Source organism: Mobula birostris, chromosome 23, assembly GCF_030028105.1.
Source record: "Mobula birostris isolate sMobBir1 chromosome 23, sMobBir1.hap1, whole genome shotgun sequence".
In the NCBI taxonomy this organism is placed as follows: Eukaryota; Metazoa; Chordata; class Chondrichthyes; order Myliobatiformes; family Myliobatidae; genus Mobula; species Mobula birostris.
In genome coordinates this window covers 28,185,655-28,205,462 of record NC_092392.1, presented here as the reverse complement: position 1 = coordinate 28,205,462, position 19,808 = coordinate 28,185,655, and the positions used below count along the sequence as shown (strand labels likewise).

Below are 19,808 nucleotides of genomic sequence, written 5' to 3'. Positions count from 1 at the left end.
TACAGAAGGTGTTGCCTGAAGAAGAAAATATCCATCATCTAAGACCCCTACCATCTGGGACATGCCATCTTCTCACAGCCACCATTGGGCAGGAGGTACAGAAGCCTGAAGTCCCACACCACCAGGTGCAGGAACAGCTACTTTCCTTCAACCAGTTGATTCTTAAACCAACTAGCAAAACCGTTATCACTACAGTTTAGCAACACTATGACCGCTTTAATCACTTTGCACTAAAGTGGACTATTTTGTGTTTACTTGTAAAATGTATGCATAATTTGTGTTTTTCTTGTGAATGCCGCTTATGCGATGCACTGAGTCTTTGATTTTGCAGCAAGTAAGTTTTACATCGTATCTCTGCACACATGGACTTGTGCAGATGACAGTAAACTCAGATTTGAGTGTAGATATGGGCAAATAGGATGAGCTGAGATGGATACCATGGTCAACATGGATTAGTTAGACTGAAGAGTGTGTTGCCTTGTAGGACCCTGTGACTAAGCAGTCTGAGTTGAGTTGTCCTGTGGTTTCCGTAGAAACCCAGCTGACAGAAAATGGCTGACGAAGAAGAATTTGTGCCTCAGAATTGACCTCTTCCATTCATCATGACCAAGTAAAAGCCCAATTTTTGACCTGAGTCCATAGTCCTCCAGTTATTGCTCTTCAGTTATAAAATGCAATGAGGCTTTCTGTTTCCTTCTCTCTCTAAGTAACGTGGTCCAACTCTCCATCATTTTCTCTGGGTGAAAGTTCCTCCTTGAATCTTTGGAACCTTTGCATTTTTCTTAGGGTTTGTGTACATATGAGGGGGTGGGTTGGTGGGTGGATCACTCTCTTCCACTCACACCACAACTATTACTGCCATTCCTTCATCAGCCCATAGTAGGCGGTAGTGAGCTACTTCGAAGACCAGCGAATTTCTTCCACGTTCCAGCGTTTCCTTGAACAACTGGAACCTATGGAGACTTGTTCATAAGACCGAGGGGTTTTGAAAACCAGCTCACAGTAAGGTTTAAATTTATCAATTCTTAAAAAAGTTTTGTCCAAGCTGTATTTAAAATATAGAAGATTGAAAATAGAAAAATACAGCAAAGTACAGACCTGTCGGCCTGCAATGTTGGGCCAGCCTTTTAATTTACTCCACGATCAAACTAACCCTTCCAACTCACATCGCTCTGCACTTTTCTTTCATCCACGTGCCCTTCTAAGAGATTCTTAAATGTTCATAATGTATCTGAGTCTGCCACCACCCCTGGCAGCACATTCCACTCTCTGTGTAAAACAAAACCTACCTCTGATATTCCCTCCCCATACTTTCCTCCAATCACCTTAGAATTATGCCCCTCACCTTAGCCACCTTGAAGGAAACTGAAATCTCTGCAGCCTGTACTTCAGGTCACTGCTCCTTATTGCTGGTGAACAGCGGCGGCCAGATTTCCTGTGGTCCTCCATGTCAATAAATATCACTTCTTCAACCTTCCAGTTTCTATAATCCCACACAGGTTTCCTGGATGGCTGATAATGTTTAAAAATCTGTTTGCTTTTAACATACTGCCCGGGATGACTGAATTGGTCAGCACATATTTCTCCAACTCTCACAAGTGACTGCATAATTAAATATACTGACTTCCCATGAAGTGGCTGCCTCTCTCATTCACGCATCACTGACCGATGACGATGGTGGGGCAGGGAGCCGCGGTCACTGGAGCAATCTGAGGCTCTTGCTGGGCTGGAGGTCTCACCTATCCTTTCGCTCAGAAACATAAAACTGACAGGAACAGGAATCAGACACTAAGAGCCTTGAACCTGCCCCGACTGTTCAACAGGGTCACAGCTGGTCTGATCCTGGCCTTAGTTCACCCCCCTCCTTATTTCCCGTCACCCCTGACTCCCTGACAGACCAAACATCTTTTTGTCTCTACCTTGGATGTGGCAACAAATTTTACATTTGAAAAGTCTTTTTGAATTTTGAAATTACTATCTAAAAGGATACTTGCCTTCTGTTGCCAAGTTATGCAATTTTATATTGAATGTAGAACAGTCCAGCACAGGAACGGCCCACAATGCCAGTGCAGACCTGATCCTTTCTGCCTGCATATGATGCTTATCTCTCCAGTCCCTGCATATTGACCTGTCCAACCAAAACTCTCTTAAATACCCTCTTCCATCTGCCTCCTGCACTAGCAGCCTGTTCCAGGGACCCACCACTCTCTGTCAAAACAAAATAACATGCCCTGTACACCTGTAAACTCCCATCGCACCTTTATTTCATGTCCTTTAGTATCTGGCAAATCCATCCTGTGGAAAAGATCCTGATCGTCTCCCCTATCCATTCCTCTCATGATTTATAAACTTCTGTCAGGTGTCCCCTCAGTCTCTGATGCTCCAGAAAACATTCTCTCTTTAGAGCTGTTCCCTCCCCTAATCAAAACTTATTTAATTAACTTTTTAAACAGAAAATAGGTCAACAGTTGGGTAAAGAGCAAAACTAAGTATCACCTTTTGAGTTCATTCTCTGTTGTGTGTTTGAGTGAGTGCGTGTGTCTGTGTGTGAGTGAGTGTGTGTGTGTGTCTGTGTGTGAATGTGCGTGTGTCTGTGTGTATGTTTATACATGTGAATGCGCTATGTGAATTGATGTGCCTCTGTGTATACGTGAGTTTATACGTGCATGGTGTGTGTGTGTGTGTGTGGGGGTGTGTGTGTGTATGTATGTGTGTTTGTGTGTGTATGTATGTGTGTGTGTGTGCGTGTGTATGTGCGTGCGTGCACGTGAAATTTATGCAAGTGTTACATGTGAGTTCTGTGTGTGTGGATGTCTTTATGTTAGGGTGTGTCTGAATGAATTTGTAAATGTGCATGTGTGTGTGTGTGTGTGTGTGTGTGTGTGTGTGTGTGTAATGGATCTGTTACTTCCCTCACTACTGCTCTTCCTGCATCCTCACACTCTCCTTTGCTTTCTATTAGCCAGTTTTCACTGTGAACTCTTTAACGTAACACACAAAAGACAGCAGATACTAGGATCTGGAGCCAGAAACCAAACAGCCGCAGGAACTCAATGGATCAGGCGGCATCTGTGGAGAGAAAGTGGTAGCTGACCTTTTGGTCAATATCTTGTACTCTTCTAAACTCCAAAGAGTATTGATCTAATATCTTTAGCCATGTGCTAGAGCAATTTCTTCATTCCTGGAATTAGCCTGGTGAATCTTTCTTAGGCTTTCACCTTGAGAGGTCTGTAGGAGGAGTGAATGTGACTTCCTCAGTTTTCTCTTTGTCCACCTCAGTGTACACTTCTTTCAAACATTGAAGGGGTCCACTTAAGGTCAAGTTCAGGTTCTTTGTCATCTGACTGTACGTATATACAACCAAATGAAACATCATTCCTCCAGACCATGGTGCACCCGCAAAACATATATCACACACAGCATGTAAAAGAAAATATTACCTCAAATGAGTTAATAAACTATAATTCAAAATGCATGTAGTTCGCAGCACAGGTAGACAGTGAACTGTAAGCAGTAAACAGCTCGTTCTTCTAGTGACGAGACCTCCGTGGTGGCAGGGTATTCATTAGTCTGAGATCCTAAGGGTAGAAGCTGTTACCCAGTCTGGCAGTCCTAATCCTGATGCTCCTGTACCTCCTTCCTGATGGTAGTGGGTCGAAGAGATTGTGGGATGGGTGGTAAGGATCCTCAACAATGCTTCGGACCATTTGTTCCCAGTAAATGTCACAAATGGGGGGGGGGGGCGGGGGGAAGACCCCAGTGATTCTCCCTGCAGTATTCTGATGCAAGTTGACAGTCCTGTGATCTCACACCATGTTCACATCGGGGCTTCACCAGTTATTCTGTTAATGACATCTATGTGCTGAACACATGTAAATAAAGGCCATAAGACACAGGAGCAGAATTAGGCCATTTGGATCATTGAGACTTCCCCGCCATTCCATCATGGCTGATCTGTTAACCCCATTCTCCTGCCTTTTGACACTCTTACTAATCAAGAACTTAACAATCTCAGCTTTAAATGTACTCAATGCTTTGGCCTCCTCAGCCATCCGTGGCAATGAATTCCACGGATTCACCACCCTCTAGCTAAAAAAATTCCTCCTCATCTCCGTTCTAAGGGGATGTCCCTCTATTCTGAGTCGATAAATAAATAGATGAGGTTTGCATCACAACAGTTGGAAAGTTCACCTGGTTCTGCAAGTGTTTATTCATCTGTGCTACTGGTTAGAAATGCGAACACCACCGGGTGCAGAGCCAGGAATCTGAGTCACCAGATCTTTCAGTGCCAGGAATTTCATTCCCATCCCTTCTCATTAAATGCTTCGCATATTTTTCTAAAAGACATCTGTACTCGAGTGAGGAGAAGATTGCTTGAACGTGATGCTGCCTGTCAATGTGGAATGTCCGCAGCCAAGATCGTGTCTCTGGAAAGAGACATGAAAGTGATAGATGTGACAGGGATCTGAAGATCTCACTGCACTGAGAACGTGCATTGGTTCATTGACCGGATGTTAATCGACAGCTGGTTTTGACAGGTGTGACTGTGGGCTTAGGACAAGATGATTTTAATGATGGTAATCCTTTTTTTTAAAAAAAGGTGAGTCAATGTCAACCCTGCAACAAATAGGTGACAGTGTCAACCCAGTGGCCACTTTATTAGGTACACCTGTAAACCTGCTTATTAATGCAAATATCTGATCAGCCAATCACATGGCAGCAGCTCAGTGCATACCAGCATGCAGACATAGTCAAGAAGTTCAGTTATTGTTCAGACCAAACATCAGAATTGGGAAGGAATGTGATCTAAGTCACTTTGATGGTGGAATGATTGTTGGTGCCAGACAGGGTGGTTTGAGTATCTCAGAAACTGCTGATTTCCTGGGATTTTCAAGTTTACAGAGAGTGGTGCAAAGGACAAAATAAAAAACATCTAGTGAGTGGCAGTTCTGTGGGCAAAAAGGCCTAGTTACTGAGAGAGGTCAGAGGAGAATGGCCAGACTGGTTCAAGCTGACAGGAAGGTGATAGTAGCTCAAATAATCACAGGTTACAACAGTGGTGTGCAGAAGAACATCTTCAAATGCACAGCACGTTGTACTTTGGGCTACAGCAGCGGAAGACCAGGAACCTAAACTCCGTGGCTACTTTATTAGGTACAGGAGGTAACAAATAAAGTGGACACTGGGCGTACGTTCTTCATAGGTAAATGAACAATTTGACGATACTATTCATAATTAACATCAAACTGCTCTCTTTCCATAAATGCACTCTTTCCAGATTAGTTTGACACAATTCTAAGACAGAAAATTCAATGCTTCAGTCTGTGCACAGGAAACTCTAGAAATAGTTTTTTTATCATTGTTTTCGAATATAATTCTTCTCAGTTTGCAGAGTACCAACTGTACTAACAAAGTACTAGGGAACCGGGCACCTGTTAATGATTACAAAAGGAAGATTAAAGATTCCGTAAAATAACATCGCTGCAAAATGTCAAAGCCTTGAAGCATATGTGCTAAATTTCCTGAAATTGAGAAATTATGAAGTTTCACTACCTATAATGTACTGTTTGACAAGTGATTAGCGCAAGAGTTCTTGTGGAACTGTACTGCTGAATGATTTGCTAAACACAAGAGGTCTTGCAGATGTTGGAAATCCAGAGTAACAGGCGCGAAATGCTGGAGGGACGCAGCAGGTCAGGTAGCATGCACTGAGGGGAACCAACACTCAATGTTTTGGGCTGAGACTCTTCGTCAGGACTGGACTCTATCTGAAGAATTTGCTAATACTTAACAGCATATTCAAAAGTGTAGGTTGTCAATAATATATCATGAGCTAATGGTAGTATTTATTATTTGCTTCAATGGGAGAGGTTCTTTCAGACAGAGGTTTACACAACGTTGACTTGCTTGATTCAGGTTGATTGAACAGATTAAAAATCACAGATTGCTCACATTTATTGCTGCATTCCGAATCCTGTCCACCGAAACTATCTTTGAAAATAAGAGACTCAACATCAAACATTTGCATGCACGACGTGAATATTTTCATGCCACAGTTAGGTTCAGATTTAGATTCATTTTATTAATCTTGTCCATTAAAACACATAGTGAAATGTGACGTCTGTGTTAGCAACCGACACAATTTAGGGATGTGCTGGGGGGGTGGGTGGGGTAGCCTGCAAGAGTTGCCGCACATGCTGGTGCCACCATAGTTTACCCACAATGCTCAGCAGAATTTTATTGTGATTTATTTTTTGGTTTCATTCATGCACGTTTTTGGTTTTTCTACATTCTCCAATCCCGCAACCTGTGTGTGATTAATGTTGACCATGGCGCACTGGACGTCACCCACCCTCTCTGGGTTAGAAGGTATTATCCAATTTCCAGACTCTTGCTCGCTTAATCAGGTCAAATCTCCTGTGCCATACTGCAGTAGAGCTGCCATCTCAAAGATGCCTTGTGTTCAGAATGTGCAACATAGAACATTACAGCACAATACAGGCCCTTCGGCCCACAACCTTTTAATCTAATCCAAGATCAATCTAACCCTCTTGCATAGCCCTCCATTTTTCCATCATCCATGTGCCCTTCTAAGAGTCTCTTAAATGCCTCGAATGTATCTGCCTCTACCACCACCCCTGACAGCGATTTCTATGCTTAAAGTGCAAAAGCAGTGGGTGTGTCTGGTCTAAAATGGATGGATTGTTAGCTGAATCATCTGTAAGGTGTGTCTATTCTGTACCGTGCTGGACGTGGTCCTGAAGAAATGATTTGAAGAAGAACAGGGAGGTTCTGCCTGTTGGCTTGGTTGTCTATCTCTCAGACGATACCAATTAGTGACTTTATTCCTGCTTGTGGGGTGCTTTTTCTTTCGCACAAAATAATCATCTTTCGAAAGTACACCATTAGTAACAATACATTATAGAATAAAGACTAGTCTTGCAGAGTTACATGCTCCTTGGATTACAATGTTGTGCCAACCTTCTAACCTACACCATGATTAATCTAACCCTTCCCTTCTCCATAAACCACAACCCTCTATTTTTCTTACAAACGTACATCCATGTACCCATCCAAGAGTCTCTTATGAGTCCCTATTATATCAGTATCTGCAGTGTGTTCCAGCCACTCACCACTCTCTGTGTAAAAAAAACTACCTCTATTATCTTCCCCTGATCTTTCCTCCAGTCACTCCTCTGCAATATAAAATTCATTGGTTCTATCTGAGAGAAATGGTGTGGTGTTTGCTGAATAGAGATCCTACTAAGGTCCAAACAGCAGAGACGGCTGGGTGAGGCAGAAAGTCTGTAGCTGTAAACCGTTGTGAGAGCAGGAAGACCATTACTCTGGGGTTTCACTGGTCAACAGGATGAGCCAATGCACCTTGTGCATGACTCAGGAGAAATCCTGCTGTACAATTCCTCACTTCCCATTACCCTGTCCGTTGTGCTTTCCTCTCTCAGTTACCAGTGCTGATTGACAGCCTCAGGCACACTGCAGGAAATCTAATACTCACGATCATTTGGAAGGAAATGGGCATTGTGTTCGCCGCTTTGCTGGTTAACCTTATCTGAGTACCTGATAGCCCCACGTCAGATGCTAGACAATGGGCCGTTTGAAAGGTGCAGATGATGTTAAATCCGAAGGGTACGCATGTTGAAATACCTGCTTTAGTTTCTGATGTCTGTGGTTGTCACTCTGACATCCTGAACCTCAGATCTGTCAATCAGCATTGAAATACATTAAAGGTGGGGTCTCTCACACAGACAAAAGAGCAAGTGAGCAAGCGGAAAACTCTGAATCAGAATTAGAATCAGGTTTGTTATCACTGCCATATGACGTGAAATTTGTTTTGGGGCAGCAGTAGAGTGTAATATCTAAAAATTATTATCAATAACAATGTGAGTATATAATCAAAACAACCAAATAAATAAATAGTGCAAATAGAAAGCAATCTGTTAGAAATTTGCAAGAGTCTTTGGTAACTTAACGAACCTCAAATTCTTAATGACATAGAACCACTGGTGCGCTCTGAATACTTTGATGCTGTCAGCTGTCAGTAATTGTGTGTGGGCTCGGATCACCCTCCGAACCCCCACGGTTGGTCCTGTTACTCTCATCGTGAAGCTTGACATAGATGATGAATGCAATGAGGATTGGACCAGAACCTCCATCCAATCAGCGGAGAGATCTCCCAGGACCTAAAGGTATCATGCATAGGTCTCGCCCTCCTAGAAGGAGATGGGTGACTCCAGACCAGATCCAGTTTTGATGTGGGTGATGTGGCCACTTGATGCCTGTGAAATGGTACCCCGATCAAACTGTTGACACAATATCAACTTGATACATCAGAGTGGAGATACTCTCTAACTCAACGAAGACCCCTCTAGCTCTCCTTATTAATTTAGCTCCATCTGTTTGGCCAAGGAAGGGTGCCCTATCTCTCCTACCAGGGAAAATCAGGAAATGCAAAAAAAAAAGCGGTTTTGACAACTAGAATTTTGCAGACACACTGCCCATAAGCATGAGGTGCGACTGTATTTGTAGAAAAGGCACATGAGAGATCTAAAAAACATTCTTTTGTTGCTCTCCCACAGATCTGTTGATCTCAAACAGCTGCATTCCATTCCTGGGATCTGCCGAGGGCTTTGATTTTCAAACTATTCTGATAGATGAGGAGAGAGGGAAACTGCTCCTGGGAGCCAAGGATCACATCTTCCTGCTCAACTTGGACAACCTCAACAAAAACATACGGAAGGTGAGAGAACATCTTTGGTCATCTCTGGCTTTAGTCACATTCAGGACTGAAGGCAAATGCTCTTAATTTTCTTGGAATGTGCTTAAAGGCATCCCCCTTTGCCCCAGAACTTATCAAAGTGGGCTGTGATGGCCTAAGTCTGGACGTGCTAGGTTGCTGACTATATTTAAAATTCAGATCAATAGTAAACATGCAGGGGGTATGAGGACGGGGAGAAGTGCTGAGGCGAGGGTATCAGCTAGAAATAGCAGAACACATTGGAGATAGGCCCCTCAAGCTCTTCTTGCCTACTTAGCTCCGTCTGTATGGCTGAGGAAGGGTGCACTGTCTCTCCTGTATCAGGGAAATTCTGGAAGTGCAAGAAGGGAGGTTTTGAGAACAAGAAATTTGCAGACACACTGCCCATAAACCTGAAGTGCAACACATGAGAGATTCTGGCGTTATTGCTTCTAGGTGTTCTGCTAAAACGTAGAAGAGCACAGGAGCAGTCCCTTTGTGCAGAGCATAATGTCAAATTAAATTAAATCCCTTCTACTTGCAACGTAATCCATCTCCATCCATCCCTGCCTGGTCTAGCAGTCGTTTGAACACCAGTACCACCACCAACCCTGACACCCAGGCACCCACTCTGTAAAAAGAAAATTTACCCTGCACATTTCCTGTAAGTGTCCTCTCTTTTTACCTTAACTTCATGTCCTCCAGACATTTTTACAATGTGTTGTTATGTTCCTATTGTCTTTGTATGCACAGTGTACAATCCTGTTGTACCTCCTACTTGTTTCAGTGGAGTGGGACACGTCTGAGAGTGTCTAATGCCAATAGCTGACCCTCAGCAGGGTTTAGGAACCTTGGGACAGGAAGTAAAGACACAGCCATCTAGGAAGACCCAGCTCCCTGCATATTTTCAGAGGAGCCTCTTCTGTAGCCTTGTCCCACATCATAAATTACACCAAATTGGGCAGAACCCTGAGGTAAATCGCCAGCGGATCTGGGTAAGGAGTTTTCCCACAGTAAGTCACAGAGTCGCGAAGCTTAACCATTTTTATTGTGTCAAGGTAAGTTTAGTCAAGGTACTCCTCAGGCCTAATCATGGATTTGGACAATTTCACTACATTTTAGAACAGAGACCATCACAGCACTGTACAGGCCTGTGATGCTGTGCTGACCCCTTAACCTACTTTAAGATCCATCTCATCCTTCCCTCCCACACAGCCCTCCATTTTTCTATCATCCATGTGCCTATCTAAAAGTCTCTTAAATGTCCCTGATGTATTTGCCTCTACTACCACCCCTGACAATACATTTCATGCACCCTCCAAAAAACCAACTTCTAACATTTCCCCTACACTTTCCTCCATTTCACGTTAAAATTGTGCCTTGTCAGATTAACCATTTCCACCCTGGGAAAATGGTGCAGGCTGCCCACTCTATCCATGCCTTTATTTCCTTATACATCTCTCATCCTCCTTCACTTCAAAGAAAAAAGACCTACTCACTCATCCTACCTTCATATGACTTTCTCTCCAATCCAGGCATCATTCTGCTAAATCTGGGAAAGCTCCCTCTAAAGCTTCCACATCTTTCTTATGATGACTTTGGTTCAGTTCTAACTTGACGGGTATCCATGTTTTAGTGAATCATATAGCTCCCAGATATCAGGTATTAAAGGCCCTGAAGAAGTAACAATGATCACAGAATTATCCATTCCCCCCCACTTCCTTCTGTTCCACTAATATCCTTACCCAGACCAGCTAATGTGCAGTTCCGGTGTCCGATTGTTGGAGTCGCTGACCTCATGGCTGAGTGCTGCCAGAAGGAAGAAGGCACCAATTCAACGTGAATGTGAATTGTGCGGAGTCTGGCTGATTATTACAGTCATAGTGTCATAGTGCCTGGGAAAGGCCCTTCTGCCCAAGTGATACATGCCAACCAAAACATCCATCTAAGCTGGTCCCATTTGCCTGTGTTTGTCTCATATCCATTTAACCCTTTCCCATCCATGTTCAGGTGTCTTTTAAATGTTGTTAATGTATCTCCTCCAACCTCTTTCTTTGGTAGCTCATCCCATATCCTGACAACCCTCTTTGTGAAATACCTTCCCCTCTGGCTCCTCTTAATTATTTCTCCTGTGACCTTAAGTTCTTGATTTCCCAACCTTTGGTAAGACCTACAGCCCAGTCCATCGTGGGTAAAACCCTCCCCGCCACTGGGCACACCTACAAGGAGTTCTGTTGCAGGAAATCAGCATTCATCATCAACGACCCCACCACCAAGGCTAGGCTCTCTTCTCCTTGCTGCCATAGGAAGAAGGTACAGGAGCCTCGGGACTCGTACCTCCAGATTCAGGAACCATTATTACCCCTCAATCATCAGGATCTTGAACCAAAGGGGATAGCTTCACTCAACTTCACTGAACTGTTCCCACAACCTATGGACTCACTTTAAAAGCTCTTCATCTCATGTTCTTGATATTTATTGCCTATTTGTTTATTATTTTGTTTGTTTTTGTTTCTTTTTGTATTTGCAGTTTGTTGTCTTTGGTTGTTTGTCCGTTTTGTTTGTGAACTCTTTCATTAATTCTATTGACTTTCTTTGTATTTACTATGAATGCCCATGAAAATGTGTATATGGTGACATATATGTATATGGTAACTTTGGTAATGAGTTAACTCAAGGTTCAAGGTTCATTTTATTGTCAAATATGCATGTTCAGTACAACTCTGTTATTTATCTTCTCCAAGAGCTAACTTTGAACTTTGAACCTACCTATGCTCCACTTTAAGATCACCCATCAGTCTCCTACACTCCGAGAAATAAAGGCTAAGCCGGCTCAATCTTTGTCTAGAAGTCAGCTCCTCTCGTCCTGGCAACATCTTCATAAATCTTTTCTGTTAATTCCCTTTTGGATTGACCAAGTGAGTCACTCAGTTCAAGAGTAGGTTGGAACACTGCCCTTCCTGGTCAGGTATGCATCCTGCAGGACAAAAATAAAATACATAATGAATTTTAACCAAGATTCCAATTAGACAGATTTCTGTCTGGTTTCGCATTTGAGTCTTAGGATAACTGACAGAAGGGGTTTTAAACCCAGTGGGGATATCAAAGGCTGGTATGCAGAGAGTAATCTCCAATTCCTGTGAACCCAATTAAAGTAAATAATTCATTAATCTGCTGATTAGTGAGCAACTGTTAACCACTGCTCTGCCAAATAATCAGAAAACTATGGTTAATTTCATAAGCTAGCAACCTTGACATTTAAGGCTTAACAATTCCTTTATAATTTAATTTTTAAAGATTTGCCAAGTTAGGCTCAAATATATCATGAGGTTCACTGTTGCAATGGGACATTTCAAAAACAATGAGGACCTCTTGTTTGATAATTGGATGCAATGGGGTGAAGGGGTGTTTCTCTTCCAGAACTAGAACAAAACCATTGGCCACGTTCAGATTTCTTTTCAAAGTTTGTAGAATATAATGTGAGTTTGCATGAAGAGTGAAAGAAAGATGGAAATATGACCCATGAATAAGCCATCTAGAGACAGAAGGCATAGAATTTGTGACAACCTCATCTGCCCTGTCTTTCGATGTAGTTTGTATCAATTACAGTCAGATATTATTTTCTAACTGCTGCCTGCTTCTCGATTGCTGGAAGAATTTGACCTTTTTACGCATTTATACAAGTGTAGAACTTCAAATGAAGTATTGAAGGTAGTCCTGGAAGAAATTATATTCCATGAAGTAAATATAAGAATCGGAAAAATTTCATACTTTGTGGACTGTGGTTTAGGGTAACATTCTCTTTGACCTCAAGCTGCAAACCAGCATCTGACCATCTTGGAGGAGTGGGCTTCCCTGTCTCCTCTGATGATTTTTCCAAAAAAAGTGACACTACCAGGCAGCCTGACACCCAATCAAAAAAATAAGAGTTCTTAAAGGTATCGAAACAGGAAGTAAAAAGCTCTCACTTTAACTCTTAGATAGGCACATGGATGATAGAAAAATGCAGAACCATGTAGGAGGGAAGGGTTAGATTGATTTTAGAGTAGATTAAAGTACTGACACAACATCGTAGGCCAACGTAGTGCTGTAATATTCTATGTTCTATGTCCTTTGTTCTTTAATGAACTTCTAAACATTTTACCAAGAGTGAAATCAAGATTGGGGTACAGATTTGAGGTTAAGGGTAATGCTGAAACATCACAAAAAATTCTACAACATTATTTTCCATATTTTTTATTCATGGAAATTTGCAACTGACATTAAGGGAATTAGACTTCACAAATAGCACAACAGAACAGAAATAGACCCTTTGGCCCATCTAGTCCAGGCTGAACTATGTAAGAAGTAATTTTCAGGATGTCTCATTAATTTAGTGACCTCAAAAAAGCAATATAATTTCAATGGGATTTTCAGTAATGTACACCATAGAAGAAGGTAGTTCTTCGAGGTAATCTTGGTGAACACCAATAGTTTCACTGTCATTTGTCATTGCAAAATTGAGAATCACGATTTATTTGTTGAGGGCCAATGATTTTGATTAATAAATCTTTGACATTGTTTAGATTAAAAAGTATAGAAGTTGCCAAAGGTTTCATGAAGTATTTAGCAAGTAACTCAATGTAAAGTTAATTTTTTTAAAAATCCAGGCCTGGTTTGTCACAACGTGGTGTGCTTTCACTGACAGTGTGTATACAAACTGTACATTTATGAGGATCACGTCAGACAAAAATTGCTAACAGCTCTCATTCCACTGAGAAACTGTTTCAGAAGATTACATTTTACAGGTAGTGCTTAGAAAATGTCACACAGAATTAGGGAATCTGAATTCTTTGTTTGTCTTACTTCACATTGAGAGCAGTGGACATAGATCAACTGATAACTGGTTAATTAGTAGTTCCAGGCTCGAAGGCTGAATGATTTATTAAACTCCTGCTTTTCTCATGTTCGAGTTGTTACCTCATCTTTGTAGTGTATCCCTGAGTGAAATGTATCAGATGAGAATCGGGTAAACAATCAATATATCAGGATAGTGGGTGTTATTAAAATGCCATTAGGTTCAAATGCTTCTGATTACAAAAATGGGGCAGAACAAAGATTGATGAGAAGAATAGTCTCCCCCCAGAGGCACGAATTAATATGATGCTACGGAACACACTGAGTGCTCCCTTTACTCTTCGCTTCATAGATCACCTGCTGGACTGAGTATTGAACTCCTGATCTATCGGGTATCACTAAGACTTGTGGAGTGTCAGTAACCCAGTCCTTCATTGGGTTTGTGAAAGCCAGGAGTTGGATGCAGGCTGTTTTACTGTGAAGGCACATTACTGACATTGGTTATGAGGTCCCACATTTGGGAAGTCTTGTATTTTGGAGGTCATGTATCTTGGAAATCACATGTTTTGGAGATCATTCGTTTTGGAGGTCATCCGTTTGGAAGGCCACACATTTGGGAGATCAATGTTTGACAGGGCATGCGTTTGACAGGTTAGGTGTTTGGGCGGTCATGTGTCCAAGAATTCATGTACTTGGGAGGTTCTATTGAAGTAGGCTGGGCAAGTAAATGCAGAACATTTTGTAGCTGGACACCCCACATTTGACAGTGAAGAGAGTGGATGTTTCCTGTAGCTGGTGCACCCCATATCTGACAGTGACGACACACACTCAACATTTCAGGAATAGCTTCTTCCCTATGCCGTCAGATTTCTCAATGGACAATGAACCCGGATACACTACCTCAGTATTTCTTTGTGCTCTTTTTGCACCACGTTAATTTATTTTGTGTTTTATATTTGTAACTGATTTAGATCACTTTGGGGACATCTGTTTTCACTTTGACACGAAAGAGTCTTTCTGTTGATCAGTGTCAGAAAAAGACAAGTTAAATCCACTGTGATTCACTGTTGTAAAACAATAAAACATGAAAAACTCCCGAGGGGGGTGAATACTTTTTATAGCCACTGTAAGTATGTGTATATATAGTATATACTTCTTCTTATAATTTAGTTTTTTATTATGTATTGCTGTTGCTGCCACACAACGCATATTTCATGACATATGCCAGCGATATTAAACCCGATTCTGATTGGGAACAGTTAACCTCAGTGGAGAGAGAAACAGATGGCATTTCAGACCATTCTCTTCGTACAACAGCTTCCTGACCTGCTGGGAGAGACCCTGTTGAATTAATCTAACCTGGCTTGGGGCTACGGTTTCATATTAACTCTCCTCGCTGCCCAATTTGATCTAAAACCAAAGCCACTCCAAATGACTGGGTGACCGGTCTTATTCTGCCTTTTGGAAAAATTGGCTCACACTGGTCTTGCTCCAGGTCCCTCGTGCAACGTCCATTTCTGAGGTTATTTCTGAATTTTGTTGTCTGTGTCACAGCGATCCCTGGTGATTCTGGACACAATGTTAGTGTATGGTGGCCTCTCTGCAGTAAATTCCAGGTACAACTATTGGCGAAGAGAGATTTGTTTTGGCTGCAATTCTGTGGATGCCAGGAGCCCACTGGTACCTCTCCCAACTAACCAAACAGTTCAGTTCATATTTTAGCCAATGTAAACATGCACTTCTTCCAATGAGAGCAAATGATGGAAATGGTTTGTTAGTTTATTTCCTTCATTCACTAATCTCTGGGAAGTGAGGCAATCGTGACACTTAACTGGTCCTCTGACTGAGTTGATCCAACTCTACGGGGACTGAAGATCAAATCTGCTTCCTCCTGCACTGCTTCTGTTTAGAGAACATTTGCCTGATCCTCAACAGATCAGGGGAATTCTCCACTGTCAGAAGGGAGATAACCATCAGACTCCTGACCATCGTGGATAACCTCACTCAGCTCAACACTGAAGACTCACTTTCAAGGACTTTACAACTCACGTTCTCAGTATCATATATTTTATTTGCAAAAATTGTCTTCTTTTGCATGTTGGTTGTTTGTCAGTATTTTTTTATGTAGAGTTTTTCATTAATTCTATTGTATTTCTTTATTTTCCTGTAAATGTCCATAAAAACTTAATCTCAAGGTAGTGCATGGTGACAAATAAGTATTTAGATAATAAATTTACTTTGACTTTGACTAAATAGATAGCTGTGGAAGGTAGAAACCCTAATATCACAGCACAAAAGGGATCAGGCAACTTTTCACCTTTAGCCTTTGTCGAAGCATGTTCCCTGGTCATTCAGACATTCTGAGGATCTCACCAAGTTAAAAGTGACTCCAGGCGATAGTGTAACATCACCGAGTCTCCCTGCTTTAATACCCTGGCATTTGTCAATGAGCAAAAACCTCACCGGGTCAGTCATACAAAACCACACTCCCAGAACAGGTCAGAGGAACTGTATTGTGGAGTCAATGTCACAATTTCTGACACCTCAACGTCATTCCATCATCCACAGGGCACAGCTCAGGGTATGAGGGGACACTCCCCATTGGCCTGTATGGTTCCAATCATTCATTTGTTATGTACTGTGTTGTATGACGTGGGCAATCATGGTCTTTCCTTGACCATGATTGTTCCTGGCAAATTTTCCTACAGAAGTGGTTTGCCATTGCCTTCTCCTGGGCAGTGTCTTTGCAAGATGGGTTATCAATATTCTTCAGAGATTTCCTGGCATCAGTGGTTGCATAACCTGGACTTGTGATATGCACCAGGTGCTCATATGATCATCCATCACCAGCTCCTGTGTCTTCATGTGACCCTGACCGGGGGTGGGGGGGGGACGCGCGGGTGAGGTGCTACGTAGGAGCTACACTTTGACCCACGGGCTTGTGGCGAGACCTCCTTTCACACCCTTTTGCAGAGGCATATCTCCACCCTGCCATCCCGCATTTCCAATAACGCTCAGGAATATTGGTACCACTTGGAGCAAACCAATCTCTCATCACCACCCCCAATGTTCACCCTCTCCACCACCAGCACATCGTGGCTGTCCATATTTCCAGCTACTGAACATACTGGCTACTCCAACAGAACCTCCCAAACTTTCCCACAAAGGCCCATAGCACCAGAAAAACAGAATTCACAAGAAAAATAACATAAATTAAACACAAAAAAAATTAACACAACTAGAACAAAAGAACAGCCAACTTAGTGCAACATGATCTATGAGGTTACAGTGTTGCTCTAATGAGGTCGTGATTGGGGTTTTGCTGGTTGGTTCAACTAAAAAGGGAAGTAGATGTTCTTGAACCTGATAGTATGAGACTTCCTTCCTGCCTGATAGTAGCTGCAAGAAGATGGCGTGACCCGCATGATGGATGTTACCTTCCTGAGACAATTTTTTCCGATACTCATTTAATTATTTATTTAGAGACGCAGTGCTGATTCGGCCCTTCCTACTCTTCATGCTGTGCTGCCCACAGCAATCCCTGACAACCCACATTTAACCCTGACATAATCACAAGATAATGTGCGATGACCAATTAAGCTGCATGGTATGTCTTTGTACTGTGGGGAACCGGAGGATGAGGAGAAAGCCCAGGCTTTCCACAGGGAAGACGTAGAGAAACTCCTTACAGAGAACACTGGAATTGAACTCTGGACTCTGAGGCCCCCAAGCCGTAATAGTGTTGCTCAAACTTCTATGCCGTCATGGCACCCGGTACTGCTGATGGTGAGGTGAGCTATTCCTGTGATGCACAGTTTTGGCAGATAAAGGAGAATCTTAAAAGCATGTACAAATATATTGAGCTCAGAAGAGAAATGTAGGGAGAGAATAGATCCCACTAGAGATCAGTATGTTCTCTCTCTGGAACCACAGGAGATGGGCGAGGTCTTAAATTAATATTTAAGACCTTTATTTACATTGGAGAAGATCTGTATTTACATTGGAGAGAACCGGTGTAGCCGGAAGAGAATAATGATGTGAACTGTCTCAACAATGAGGTGCTGCATGAAAGCAAACCATTCTTTCCCACTGTTGCCACAGACCACTCCCAGCCTCACTGATTTTCAGCCTCAGAGTTCTCATTAATAATTGTGAGTTTGAATTTCAAACAGATGATCATACTGGGTCATCTTAAAGGCAGAACAAGGACTTCTGATGATCAAGGTTTATTTGGTGCAGGGAACGCCACTTACAGCATTCAGTTCTGTTGTCTTTGCGGAATCAAATTTCAGGAGAAGGAGCAGGGGTTCATAATACAACCAGGACCGGTTCTTCCTTCTTTATCCACTGGTAAAGTACAGAACCTAGCTTCAAAGTTCGAGGTAAATTTATTATCAAGGTATGTATATGTCATTACATACTACCTTGACATTCATTTTCTTGCAGGCATTCACAGTAGAACAAATAAATACAATAGAATCAAAGTGAAACTACAAAGAACGACAACCAATGTGCAAAAGAAGATAAACTGTGCAAATATAAAAAATACAAACAATAAATATAAATAAATAATACTGTGAACATGAGTTGTAGAATCCTTCAAAGTGAGTCTGTAGGTTGTGGAATCAGTTTAGAGTTGAGGAGAGTGAAGTTATCCACTCTGGTTTAGGAGCCTGATATGTTGAGTCAGTTCAGAGCTGAGGAGAGTGAAGTTATCCACAACAGTACAGGAGCCTGATGGAGCCTGAATTTTTGTCAAAGTCAATGACACGGGGAATTTGCACAAACTTCTTAGAAAATAGAGGCACTGCCTTGTCTTCTTTGTAATGGTACTTACGTGGTGGACCCTGGTCAGAAAATACTCACCTTTGGGTTGTGCACTTTAAACCTACTGTTGGTTTCTTTCTGCCTGATGTTCTGATCTCTGCTTCCTGTAGACACAAGTACAATTTTAATACCAGTCCTACACACTTCTGGTCTCCTTCAATGGATTCATGGCTATGTTACCTTTGTCTTAGTACTGATACGTCAGTCCTTGCATGATTTTCCTTTTCCATTTTAATTTAAGTGTGTTCTCTCCTTTTTCAGCTTTACATAGTTTTTCCTGATCAGTTCCCTTTCCACTTTCCCTTGCCTTGTGTGAAATCTCTATCAGTTTAGTGCAGTCTCTCATCCCCTGCTGACTGTTTGGTTTGTTTATACCCAGTGCCTTTGCCTCTGAGGTGTGTGCTAGCCATCGTTACTGTACCAAGCTCTACATTAAATATTTCCAGTTGTTTCCCTGTTAGGTCCAATAGTTGGTTCCTTTCTCATCTCTTCCAAGTTTGTTTTATGTAAATAGAAGTACCAGGGTAACACATGGAGCAGAGGACTAGAATATAAAGGCTTTATAAGGCATCAGTCAGACGGGGGTTTGGAGGGTGGGGTTTGAGTATTATGAGCAATTTTAGGTCCCTATCTAAGAAAAGATATGCTGGAATTGGAGAGGGTCCAGGTAAGTTCATGAAAATGATCTCAGGAATAAAAGGTTAATGTATGAGGAGTGTTTGATGACTCTGGGATTGTACTCGCTGGAGTTTAGAAGAATGAGGGGAGATCTAATTGAAACCTATCAAATATTGAAAGGCCTATATAGAGAAGTGTGGAGAAGATATTTCAGGAGCCTAGGACCAGAGGGTACAGTCTTAGAATAGAAGGATATTGCTTAGAACAGATATAAGGAGGAATTTCTTTAGCCAGAGTGTGGTGAATCTGTGAAATTCTTTGCTACAGATGGCTGTGGAGGCTAAGTCATTGGATTTAATTAAAGCAGAGGTTGATAGGTTCTTGATTACTAAGGGCATCAAAAGTTATAGGGAAAATCAGGAGACTGGGGTTGAGAGGGAAAATAAATCAGCCATGATTGAATGGCAGAGCAGATTCGATTCGATGGGCTGAATGGTCTGTTTCTGCTCCTTTGCCATATGGTCTTAAGGTCTCACTTCTCCAGAGACTCGGTTTCAATCCCAGCTCCAGGCTCTGTCTATGTGCAGCTTATACATTCTATAATACCATACAACATATGGTCTTACAGTCATTCCATATATCAAGATGGCCTATGGCGTGTTGGCCTTCATCACTCAAGGAATTGTGTTCAAGAGCTGTGAGGTAATGTTGTAGACCACACATGGAATATTGTGTTCAGTTCTGGCCACCTCATTGTAGGAAGGATGGAGAA

At 42.1% G+C, this 19,808-nt stretch overlaps 1 protein-coding gene across 9 annotated transcripts in view; it reads left to right on the top strand.

Moving 5' to 3' along the window:
• sema3d (sema domain, immunoglobulin domain (Ig), short basic domain, secreted, (semaphorin) 3D) overlaps positions 1 to 19,808 on the top strand; it is a 258,748-nt gene that overhangs the window by 129,371 nt on the left and 109,569 nt on the right. For all 9 annotated transcript variants that reach the window (XM_072241690.1, XM_072241691.1, XM_072241695.1 and 6 more), the window contains one exon: positions 8,598 to 8,758. In XM_072241690.1, coding sequence (XP_072097791.1) covers positions 8,598 to 8,758 — 161 coding nt within the window. The remainder of the gene's footprint in view (positions 1 to 8,597; positions 8,759 to 19,808) is intronic.